At 38.7% G+C, this 13077-nt stretch overlaps 1 protein-coding gene across 1 annotated transcript in view; it reads left to right on the top strand.

The window, feature by feature from the left end:
• Nucleotides 1–1964: 1964 nt before the first annotated feature.
• KLHL1 (kelch like family member 1) overlaps nucleotides 1965–13077 on the top strand; it is a 213802-nt gene continuing 202689 nt past the window's right edge. The window contains exon 1 of the mRNA XM_065832465.2: nucleotides 1965–3141. Coding sequence (XP_065688537.2) covers nucleotides 2639–3141 — 503 coding nt within the window. The 5' untranslated portion in view covers nucleotides 1965–2638. The remainder of the gene's footprint in view (nucleotides 3142–13077) is intronic.

The following is a 13077-nucleotide window of genomic DNA, read 5'->3' as shown; positions in this document are numbered from 1 at the left end:
ACTGGAAAGCTGATAAAAAACCTGAATCATTTTCTTGGGTGATACTGTAATATGTTCACTGAATGACCTCTGAATCATATTCAGAAAATCTATTTTGTTGGAATGTATTATAATTTATATTTATCTATGTAACTGAAGTAAAGTTAGAAAATCTAACCTATCAGCTGTTCACATCAAATGATCAACTCAAATATTAATGCAGATTGTAAGATATTTAAGATCGATAACATAGCGCGGAAATGACGTACTTCTCCCCAAATCCACATATTTCTGAATGTTCCTTATCAGCAAATACAGAACAGGTAGCACACTCTCTATCTATGTATTCATTGATTAAAGTTATTTCATATGTATATATCCACACCTTTTAGAGCTTGTAACTAGACACTAAGTAACCAGGATTCACTATAGATGGTTTCACATCTCCTAAGAAATGCATTTCTAAAGTCTCTGAAATGATGAAAGTTTCATCTTTCCTTTTCCAGAAGATGACTTTTAGGCTTCTCTTCCCACCACTCTCCCGAGCAGCACATATTTGCTCAGATCACACCCTGGATAAAAATGAACTGTCTTTTCTATTTGCTTTAGAACATTTTTTTGTCTTTTTTTATCACTGAATACTGAGAGCAAAGTCAAGACCCTAGAGAGTTTGCAGTCCAACTGTTGTGGCGTAAATCAATATTTAAAATGCATGGTGGCAATTTTTCTTCCCTTGAAAGTAGAACTTTTGTGTCTGACATTCTTGTTCTGTTAAATCCAGAACTTTACCAACATTAAGCCACAAAACCTAATATGGGTTTGTACCCAGAAGCACTACTTCTGTGATAAACTAAATAAAACAGTAATATACTTCAGTGATCAACTAAATAAAAAAAAGTAATAAAATCGTGAATTAATCTTTGACTTTTGTGTTTCTCTGGAGGAATTTCCAAGCCATAGTGTTTTATGATGAGGAGTTAAAACATTCCAGTTTGCAGGAAAGAATTCCTTCAGCTTTACTTCCTGAATTCACAAAGAGTCAGTATAACAAACTTTTAATAGCTCACAAGTGTATGGGTAAAGCTGGTCAATGCAAAGAGAACCTAGGGGAAAATACAATCTTTTTCATCATTTTCCTAAGGATAAATCTTCTAAACCACTTTTTTTCTAAGGTACAGGTGGATTGCAGGCATTCCGTATATCATGTTATTGCCAGCAACTTTTCATGCATGGGGATTTATGAGCTAGCAGGTGATCATATTCAGTGTATTTTTTCCCCTCTATCTCTCTCCTACATTTCACCATGAATCTTTTAATTCTGTAATTATGTCCCAGATGCATAGTGTACTTCATGACACCCCTCCCAAGTGGGCAGATGTTCCTAAGCATATCTCTCTGTTGTGAATGAACTTCCCTTGGGTTTAGCACTGTCAGACTGCATTAAGAGCAGATATAAAAGGTAAGAAGTAGATGTGTGGTGCTATTTCTGTTTGACACACTGTCCCTCTATCCAATGTTTTCTACTGGTACAGCAACACTGAGCCAACAGGCTAATGAATGGAACCTGCAGAATAAATCGTTAACCTGTAACCTCATCTAGTCTGCATGCAGTCTATTAAGTTTGTACCCTTATAATTCACGCTCTTGTATTTACTGCTGCTGCTGCATTTCCTGTGTCTCTTTATTTTGCTCCCAGCAATACATAGTCTCAGAACCAAAATACCAAGGTGAGAAGACTGGCACTGGAGAAAGGGGAGTAGGAGTCTATGAGGAACAGTTAGTGACCTGCCGACTTACTTGCATGAAGAAGACTGAAGCACCTTTTTTTTCCATCTCTTCACACTGACAGCCCCAGAGAACATCTGCGTCACATGCAGGGGAGGGGGCGGCTTGGTGAGAGGCACTGAGATAGACAGAAAATTGTACAGTGAGGACCTTGACAGCCTCACGGGCGTGATTTTTTTTTTTTTTTCTCTTACGTACAGTGTATATAAAGGAGCCCCGATTTCTATCCGTGCCAGCTCTCAGGCTTTGTCATCCCAGGTAACTGCAGGCATGGGACTCCCCTGAGAAATGGGATGGGAAGGAGGGAGGTGGAGATAGGCTTCCAGGTGACTTTTCCCTCTCCGGCTGCACTCGGTCACGGAGCTCTGAGAGACTGAAGAAGAGCCACCTGCCTCGCAATGTGGCTGCTGCCGCCGCCGGTCCTCTCTAGGCTGTAGCTCCGCTAGCTCCCCCGTTAATCAGATTAGCGCGTCTTCGCAGCATCCCTCACCCGCTCTTCCCTCGCAAGTGCCTGTCTCCCCTGAGAGGTGTCTCTCATTTCTGCCTCTCTCTCCTCCCCTTTCCACTGATCACCGTGCAATTCTCGTCAGCTCTGGGCATCTCTCCCTCTTTCTCTTTCCTGCCGGGTGTCTCTACCTCCTCTCGGCGCTGAGCATCACTCCATCCATCCATCCATCCTGCACTGGTGTTCGCGTGCATCTCCCTCCGCCTGGCGGCTACCAGCCCTCGTCCTGCAGGCGCAGCGCTTCCCGGAGGAGCCGCCGCCGCCGCTGCCGAGAGCGGGGCCGCCTCGCGCTGCCGCTGCCGCCCGGCCCTGCCTGGTCGCCGTGAGTCCCGCCTCAGCCCGCGCCCGTTCCCCGCCCGCCACGGCACCATGTCCGGCTCCGGCAGGAAAGACTTCGACGTGAAGCACATCCTGCGCCTCCGCTGGAAACTGTTCAGCCACCCCTCAACGGCGGGCGGCCCGGCGGGGGGCGGCTGCCTGCCGCCCGACAGCAGCTTCGAGCACTGGGGGCCCAGCCAGAGCCGGCTGCTGAAGAGCCAGGAGAGAGGCAACAGCGTCTTCTGGAAGAAATCCGCCTCCTCTGCCTCCTCTTCGGCCGCCACCATGGCCAGCCCGCCCAACGGGACGCTGCTGCCTGCCGGCGGCCGGCCGGGCGGGGGACTCGGGCTGGGGCACGGGCACGGGCCGGGGCCGCCGCCGCCCCGCACCGTTTTCTACGTGGAGTCTCTGGAGGAGGAGGAGGAGGCGGTGCCCGGCGGGATGGAGGTGGCACGGGAGCCCGAGAAGCCCCTGGCGGCGCCGGAGCGGGAGGAGGCGCCGGGGGGCTGCGCGGATGGAGGCAGCCGGGCAACAGGTGACGGAGACGGGCACAGGTAGGGAAGCGCGGCGACCCCGGCGCAACCTGCGCGGCGTCCGCGGGCCGGGGGAAGCACTGGGAGATCCTTCCCCCACGGCCACGGGGGGCAGTGACGGGAGTGGGAACGCAGATGGGCAAGTGTGCGGGAGGATAGTGGGGCCTGGGAACAGGAGAGCTCCTTCTTTTGAAATGGCAGAGTTTGGGGGCGGAGGGGCGCCCCACTGTGAGGGTAGGGCGGCCGGGGAGGGCTGTCCGGGGGTCCCACGTGAGAACGGCAAGCCTCAGGGTCGGGGTGCCGTGGTGTCGTGTCCTGCCCTGTCCCTGCCCCGCCCCTACCCCTGTTATGCCCCTTCCTGCATTGCCCTTGCCTTGCCCCTACCTCTGTCCTGCCCTGTACCGCCCTGCCCTTATCCCTGTGCTGCCTTTATCCGTGCCCCTACCCCTGCCCTGCCCTGTCCACGGAGCACCTCTCAAAGCTGGCGCTCCGCGCTGGGGATCGTCGCCACACAACTTTCTCAGAAGTTCATTAAAACGCTAGCGGGATGTGGTGGTGTTAGGAGTGTTGGGATGCTAGGAGAAAGCTCAAAAGTAAAAATGCCTGCCTTCCTGGAACTCGGCTACTAAATCTTGTCACAGCCTATCTCAAAGAAAAACAAGAATTTGTGAGTCATGAACTGAGTGACACCTGAGAAGATTTAAGAAAAAGTAAGACACATCCAGGTGCTTGTGATTCATATGAAACTTCACTTCATGTTTAATCGCTTTTCTTTCTCAATCCCTGCCCCCCACCCCTGCTCTCCCGCAGCCCAAACATAAATTGAAATCATTGGAAGAGGGAAATGTAGCTAACATAGAGCTTCCAGAAATACAGTGATGCAGATAATCCTGAAGATAAAACACTTCGTTGCTTTAAGTCTGCTTACCTCTGCCTCCCTATGGTTAAAAAAAAAAAAAAATTTCATTTCCCTTGCCATGTATTACTTTTTCTATGGGAGGAAATGTATAATTCTATTTCTAAACAGAAAAGAATAGCTTGTGTTCTTCATGATAAAAGTAAAGCATATCGTATTAAGTATTTTGTTAGGTAAAAAGATAGCACTGTGCATTTGTTTGCGATAGTATATTATCTATACATGCATGTACATATAACTCTTGAGTATGTTAAGCCTTTCCATAGAGGTCTAAAGCTTATATTATCTTCTTAAAACTCTTCATTGTTTTGTCAATTAGTACAGTTCATTTCATAGGAGCTACACCATTTAAACAGATGTGGAATAACTGATGAATGATTTAGGGTATGTTTTTAAAGAAATGTCAGCGATTCTGAAGTTTCAATGAACATTAGAAGTTATTAATTTCACAAAGAAGATGCTTAACATAGGATTCAATACAAAATGTTAGTAAGATACACTATAAGAACAGGTAAAATAAGAAAAGAAATAATCTCTTCAAGTTTTCTGAACCAGTATATATATAATCTCATTCTATAGATTTTATATTAGGTGTGTTACTAATCTGAGAATCTTCAGAGATCTCCATACTGACAGAAGCTTACTGAATTTTAATGGCACCACTTAATTTGTCCATAAGACCCTGACTTGCTAAAATTAACTTCCTCATCACATATGTACTCTGTGACTATAGAGATCTGATTTGTCCTTACTGATTTTGGATTTTTATAATCCATTTATTCCATGTTCTTTATTCATTGCTACTGGAACAACACATATAGTCATCAGCAGCTCATAGTCTAGTTGAAGCCATATGCTGAAATTTGTTCAGAAGGCAGGGAGATAGCATTTATTATTAATGAAAATGCCACCTTTTGAGATATGAAAATGCTTAAGATAGTTTTAGAGTCTGATACTTTCTCTTTTTTCCATCTTTCATTCACATGTATGAATTTTGAATGCTATGGCAAGAGATGGTCAAGTGCTGCAAAAATGGCAGTGCTGTACTTGAAAGCTCTGTGGTCCAACAATCTTCTTATGAATGCCCTGACAAGTTATGTCTCACTACTTCTGTAGAAATTAATCTTTTTGTAAATGGTGCCTACTTCTTTATTATTGCTATAGGATATGTAAAGTACCGTTCAGTCTGGAACGATAGATACTACCAAATACATAAACAAACAAATACATGGAACTTCCACCAAACCTTTACACATACACCTGGATATTTGGTACAGGGAGTGTAAAATTTTTAATTCCTGGATCTCCTTAATATTTTATCCTGTACGTATTTAGCAACTACTTTAATAGTTTAGGATTATTCAGAAAACTAATCTTTTCTTTTGTGAAAATGATGAGAATTCAGCACTTGGATATGTCCCAATACAGACCACATTCACAATATTTCAGATGTTGTGAACAGGAGATCTCTGGGCAGTATTAGCTAGTAACCCAGCAGTAGGACATAATATGAGAAGCAAGTCTACAAGGCAGCTTTGCTTTTATACTTGGCATTAATAAATTTGTTATTTCTACTATTAATATGTATGTACAAGTGGAAATTACACTTTTTTTTTTCTTGTTCCTTTGGTTTCTGCTTGGGATCCTTTTATCCCCAAAAGAGGTGGGGTTTGTTTGTTTGTTTTCTGGTTGCTCCTATCTGCTTGATACAGTCATCCTGTACTGGAATCCTTTTTCGGCCTATCTCCTGTGTAGAATTCCTGGCTTTGGCTATTTGTGGATTTGTAGTTACTCTGTTTTCACATCTAAGTTAAACATTTAGCTGAATGAACTTGAATTCTTAATTTGACCTTTCATATTCTGTTAGATATTATGGAATTTATATAATGAGAGAGGATGGTTGGGTAAAAACAAGTGTATTCTACTTTATTAATTTAGTTTTGTATACCTCTAAAGAACATCCTTTCATATTTATTGTACAGGTGTACATACATGTAAATAAGATTACGTGCGTAGTCCCATTAGCATTAAGACTGAAGGGTTAGACTATAGGTGTGATATAAAGTACTGACATAATTCTTCTACATTCCATATTTGTAAAAACAAAAAAGTGTTTTGCAGTGAACAATTACTGTTAAAATATTATCTGATTGCTTGAAATTTTTTGCTTGACAACTTGCATAACAAATTGTTTTAGGGTTTGCATGTCAAATTTGGCAGTAACTGCAGTAGAGATTTAAACATAGATTCTATTTTGATCTTAACTATATAAGAAAAGGATGTTAGAAAAAAGTTTCTATATAATGAATTTGCAATTAAGATTTATAAATTGACCACAAAACAGTTCGAAAATACCAGTGCTAAGATTTCCTGTATAGCCAACAGCTCCTATGAGTTCATAATGGAGTTTTTGCATAATCATGATAGCTTTCTTTGTGTGACATATTAATCAACCCTCAACATGAATGGTATTTACTTAATAAGCTGAGTTGGTATTGTCTTTCCTCCTTCCTCAGTGAATGGTAGCATGCTTTACCTGCTTTACACTGTCCAAATCCTATGAAGATGTGATTACTCAGGAGCCCTCAGCATGGTTCACCACTATACTTGGTACATGCCTCACAAACTGTTCATGTGTTTAGCCTTATAACCACCCTGTTTTACAATGAAGGAGCAAAACAGAGTGGGATAAAGCAAAAGAGAGTTGAATTGCTGGTTTCAGAGCATGTAGCGTTTTGCTCCTACTACTTTCTGTGTTCTCAGGTACACCAGTAAATGATGAGCCGTTCCTCAAACCAGTCACAGACTCCTCTGCCCATGTGCAAGAGGAATGATGAACACAAGATTCAATTAATGTTTTGTTTAAGAGACATCTCCAGGAAGGATATAGTAGATGTGACTCACACATATAACACAAGCACTGGCAGAACAGAAGTTTTTGAAAATACAGCTTCTGAAAGAAGGTGGCAAGTCCTCCCTCTATTAGATACTGTATAATAGTGTACTGTAAAGCAAGAAGTGAAAGGGCTGAGTTCTGTCGCTTCCTCACACCGCAGAGTTTCACACTCATATCTTGTTTCACTGGAATAAATAATGAGGAAAAAGCATTTTCTTCTGTTTCTGTTGAATTTGTCACTGGGAAATAAAAAAAAAAAAAAAAAAAATCAGAATTAGTGTGAGTCCAAAAGGTTAAAAAGTGAGAACATAATTTTGTAATGCCAACATTAACTGAGCGATTTGGTTTACAAGACTCTATGCTCAAAAATATTTATTTAACTTATATCAAATCATTATTTGACAAGAAATAATAGTAATGATCAGGGTAGGATCAGGAACATAAAAATGTCTGGTTTTAGCTATAGAATCAAAACTGTTAGATAAACATTTCTATTGTATTTTTCCGTTTCGACCCCTCAAATCTTGTATTTTGATGCTTTTGCCCTTTAGTCTTTCTCACTTACAAGTCTTCCTCCTTTTCTCTTACCAATCCACCACCTTGTGGTTAGAATGCTGCTGTAGAAAGTTAAGAGTTTGAAATTCATCAGGAAGAACAAGAATTTCAGTGCAGATTTCTAATTTAATGAGAAAATATTTTAATCATTTTAGAAAATGTAGATAAAATTTATATCAAAATGTACAGTTTAAGTGCTTGCTTTATGGCTGTATATGTGTCTAGTCTGGAGAGGATTCTGGTTTCTAAGTAAACGGAGTTTCCCGCTTACAGCTTTGACCTCAATACTGGAGACTGCAAACAGAGGGGAATCAAGACACCTTCCCTAGTCTACCTTGTGAACTCTCACACCTTGAAGTATTTTCTCAACTGAACATGGCTATGGCCTTTCTGAGGTGCTATGCTCTTGATACTGTTCAGATATCAAAACATGAACTGTGGGTACTACTGTGATAGCCAGATCCTAGAATTCGGTACTATAGATGCCAAATTTTTGTCTGCTTACATTTTCCATTGACCTGGCTATCTCATATAGACTGCTGTGTCAGGAATGTAATTTAATGCTAGAGGTGGAATACAGATCACACAACTCTGCATTTCTAGGTTATGGAATCCGAAGAGAATAATTCGTTTGTCTTTACCGTAAGCTATCTTTTCAACTCGATTATGAAACATTTAAAAATGGTTATATAATTTTTACGCTTTTTTACTTATACTTTTGCCTTGCACAAGAAAAAAGGCAGAGCTCTTACACAACACAGACCACAGACCTTTCTCCTCCAAAATTCTGATTCATTCTCAGAGGATTTATGCTCTGTGTATGAAATGCAAAACAATCTGGTGATAAAAATAGTACATGATCATATAGCCAAAGACTGTATGTATACATAGATGGCATTCAATTAAATTTACAAAGAAAATCTAATTCCTGAATTTCCTAATTGTGTAGACTTTGGCTTTACTACTATCAGAACAACATTTCTAATGTTGATTGTTTAGCAGTTTTGTTTCTTAACAAAGGAAGCAGAACACACGTCACTTCATGTGCTGTCATTTCTTTTGTCCACCACTAGGATGCAGGACTGAAATGAGGATTCACTGTATAAATCGCTGCCACTTGCACTGATAGAAAACTGAGAGCAAAAGAAAGTTCATATTTCCTGTGTGGATAATTAAACAGTGATTGTATACTCTCCCTGCAGAAAGTCTGGGAAATGTGACAGCTAAAGGGATACCAAGTCTTCAGAATCTTCTGCTACATTTGAGATCCCAGTGGCAAGCACAGACTCACACATTTTAATTCTTGATGCTCCCGAACTTCATTTTGTTTCATACTCCTTAAACTATTTTTTACTTGATTTTGTATTCTCCTTCTGGATCTTATCCTAGCTTTGTTCTCCTTTACAGAGTCTCAAACTATTCCTGGCTGCCTTATTCAAATTCTAGGCTCCTTACTCAGACAGCATTACTTGATTTTACTGACTTCTCTTGCAATCTACCTCTTTGGTTTACTCACCAGGTTACTTACTTTAATGCAGAACTGTCCATTCTTTCCTGTATCTTTTCCTAGGTAGTTTCACAAATCAAGTCCAATTATCCCCCAGTCTTATCAGACTTCTCATTCTTCTGTTTCTCTGCCATTATTTCCCAATGTTTGAATTGCAGTATCCTTTACACCTTCCTCCAGCTCCTTTGTCAGTTTAAATGGAATCCTAATAGAATTCCCATTCGTATGTTTTCTCCCCAGCTCCTAGTTTTACTGTGTTCCTCTGACCTGTTTCCTCACTGCTGCCAAGTTAATGGTACCATTTGCTATGTTTAATGGGTCAGTAAGACACCTAAGTTTGAGTAATTCACTCTGTCAGTGATGGAGATTTATCTTATCTTTTTCTTAGGTGCACATTTTAGAATAAGGTGAATTGTCTTCCAGACATACCTATTTCTCTTCACTGAGTGTAGCAGGAGTCTAAAGTGGCTAGTTCGGATGTAAATGTCCAATTTAATTGTTTAATGTTCAATTAAATTCGACAAAATGAACATAATTTGAAGTCTACATTGCAAATTCAAACTGTTCTAAGAGGACAGACAGAATTAATTAAATCTTGGTAGATTTTCATAGGGCATTAGTAAAGAGCATATCTCCAATCCCAATAAAGGTAAGGGTGCTTTTCTGAAGCATGGGTCCACTAAACCCACTAGAAAACAAGACTTGACAGTTATTTTTCTTGCTGTTATCCATGTACTTTAAACATTGGCTAAACCAACATTTTTTTCCTCCGGACTTATTTTCAGAAATGTTTGCACTGTTTTGCCAGAATATTTCCAAAAGATTCAACATGAAGGAAAGAATTGGCAATGTAAATATCTACTGCACAGAGAGTAGCTAAATCACTAAAATACATCTGAAACTATGGTTGTCTTAAGGATAACATCAAACAGCATTATAAAAAAGAAATGCTGCTCAACCTTTCCATAGTAAGAGAGAAAGCATGTACAGAGAAGAACAGCTATCTCTGGAAAGTCTAATTGATGCTGAATCTTTATAGGTAAGTCTCTGGAAATACTGGTGACCTTAATATCTTTTTTTTTTCCCTCTGATTAAAACAACTTTGTAATAATAATAGTATGGACATATATAGGTCTATATTTACACACAGACATCTAAATCTGTATTAACTGCATTTCTCTCTTTGTATAAACAACATAATACATACATATGTAGAATACATATACATATGCATGCATTATATATTTATGCATATACATGTACTTTTAATATTTGAATTCTTGAACAGTTATTAATAAATTAATTATAGTTGTTTCCCCTATGCTATTTCTGTGAGCAGTGAAGTTCACTTAAATAGTATACATGAAAAAAAATTAGGGCATATTGTTGAAATCTGTGCTAAATTCATAAGGACAGTGCTACTACATATAGGTTAACATATTCTTAGCACGTGATCATTGCTTTCTAAAATCTACTTCTTATCCTTGTGACACATTTTTTTATGCCTTATTGCAAGCAGCTTAAGAGATTGGTCTTTCCTTTTATATCTCAAAGTTGCATTTTTTTAGGTGAAAACTACTCCTTAAATATTATGCTGTGGTGTTTTTGTAGAATTTCCTCATATACAAATTTCCCAGTATTGTTTGAATTTTTTTTTAAGAATACCCTATTGATGACCTAAATTAAGCTATTTGCACTAGGGAAGTAGCTTGATGTATGCCATTGAAAGTTTCTGAGAGGAAATCTCTCCTTTCAAAAGTTGAGAACTGCTGCAGCTTTCACAGAAAGGTAAGTAACAATGTAGTCATCCCCAATAATATTGAAAAAAATGCCAAAATCGTCAATCCTAAACTTTGCCCAAAATATAATTTCAGTAGTGCCTACATTTTCTGATTTTTATTTTAAAGAATCATAGCTTACCAATAATTTAAGACTAATACAGATCCAAAATATTAAAATGTTATGATTTTTTTGTAACTTTTACTTAAGATTGAAATTTTGTTTAGATATTTTTCTAGTAATATTTTTGATATTTTCAAAATATGTAAAAAATTTTAATTTTAAGTGTAATAACAGATTAGAACATTATAATAATATACACTTTTACAACACTAATTTATTAGTAAATAAGAAAAGATTGCATTTTATTCCATAATAAACAAAACAATGTAAGTTTCTCTAAAATTAATGTTAAGATTCATCTGAAAATTTCAATACATATTTTCAATGTAATCAGGTTGGTTTTGCCTGTGGTTTTCATTTATTTTATTACTACAAGAAATTCCATGTTACCTGTAACGTATGTAATTCCATATGTCCTATTTCCACCTTAGGTCTTGTTTATTTGTACCAGCAATGCTGAGGATTACTGTGAATTTAGACAGCGTTACAGTTATATAGCCATAAAGATACATATTCAGAGCAACACAGGTCATTGTCATGTAGAGCCTGGTTTTCCACGCTGCATTGCTATTAACACCTCCTATTTCTTCACTCTTAAGTCCTTTACTGCATATCTCCCTGCCATGTTTTGGTTGTGTCACATGTACCTTTTCTAGCAGTTAGGATCCAGAACCCATCTTTTCACTCACTTAGGCACCTCTCATCTCTATATTTCTGTTTTCACTACTTCATGTGGAATTTGGTCTATTCTACTTGACCCGCCTGGATAGATGTGTCTGGAGGCTTTAAAGTAAAAGATTTACGGTAAGTCCTAGGGGTAACTTACAGAAGTCAGAAGGCACATATCCTAGACTAGTGTCTATATAGAAGCTGCTTTTACTCCAGATTAAGGGTATAAATTTACAGGAGTTCATGCTAATTATATTTTTCACATGAAAAATATTGACTTTAATTAATGAAATAAAATGGGAAATAAAGGATGAGCATGAGTGTATGATTCTCAGAAAGAAACCAACAGAAATGTGCAGATAGAATTAAGACAGTTCAATGTGGTATGTATTCCACAGTTTGGAAATATTTGCTTCAGCTTGTTAAAATTAAACTGAACATTAGAAATTAAGCAATTAAAATTAGATCTGACTGAAAATGAGTTGTTTTCTTTTGGTCTTTGGCATTGTTTCAGCATTTGCCATTATCTCAACATAAGTATTAAATAAAGATGGAAAAGTCTTTTTCAAAAGGCCATTTAAAATTATTTCTTGAATTTAAACCAATAATCTTTATCACATGGAATTGACTGTCCAATCTTAAGGTGTTTTTTTATTGTCTAATAAATGGCTGGGTTCACTGCATGGAATGCATCACATGCCATTCATTCTTTTTCAAAATGCATTGGCCAAGTTTTCTGTTTTACTGTATCTTATCAACATTAAAATGTTCAACCTTTTATAACAGTTGGATTTGCCTGTCATCTGCTTTTATCCTTCTTCCATCTCTAACCATATGCATCAAACAACATTGCTTTGACTGTATGGTATCTTTATTGCTACTATCGTAGTGTTGCTTTGTCCGAAGCTCAAAGAGGAACCCAAAACCAAATCAAATCAAAGATCCTTTGATCTGAATAGGTATAATCACCTACTCATACTCTCTTTGCTGAATATAATCCTAGGACTAAATCCTGTCTTACTCCTAATTCTTTGTAGTGATTCTTCAAGTGTGTAAATGATTCATACTTATATATCGCATGTAGAAATACGTAAAGAGAGAAGATAAAGGATGCATACCTAATGCGTAGGTTTGTTGTACTGAGTGGTTTTGTTGAAACTGTCTCCTCCCAACATGTCTTAGAGTTTAGTGATGAAGAAGATCTTTAAGAGCATAGAAAATGTGTTATATTTCTTCTTCAAGTATGGAGAAAACATGCAAAAAAGACTACTTCATCTGTATTTGGAAGAATATGTGGCACTTTAACTTCAGATACTCTTTAGATAGATTTCTGGCTGCTTATGGAGATGCAGGTTCTTTTTATGTTTTAGACGGATTAGGTGTGTCACTAATCCAGACCTCCATGCCAACCTGGTTTACCACTTTTTCTTAAATTCCTTGTGATTCCTCTACTTATAAATTGAAATCTATAATAATATTAGCATATATCCATTCATTAATAATCTCCACACA

This window comes from Patagioenas fasciata, chromosome 1, assembly GCF_037038585.1.
Source record: "Patagioenas fasciata isolate bPatFas1 chromosome 1, bPatFas1.hap1, whole genome shotgun sequence".
NCBI lineage: Eukaryota > Metazoa > Chordata > Aves > Columbiformes > Columbidae > Patagioenas > Patagioenas fasciata.
Note: the sequence above shows the minus strand (reverse complement) of the source record. Positions and strands in the feature narration are given on the sequence as shown.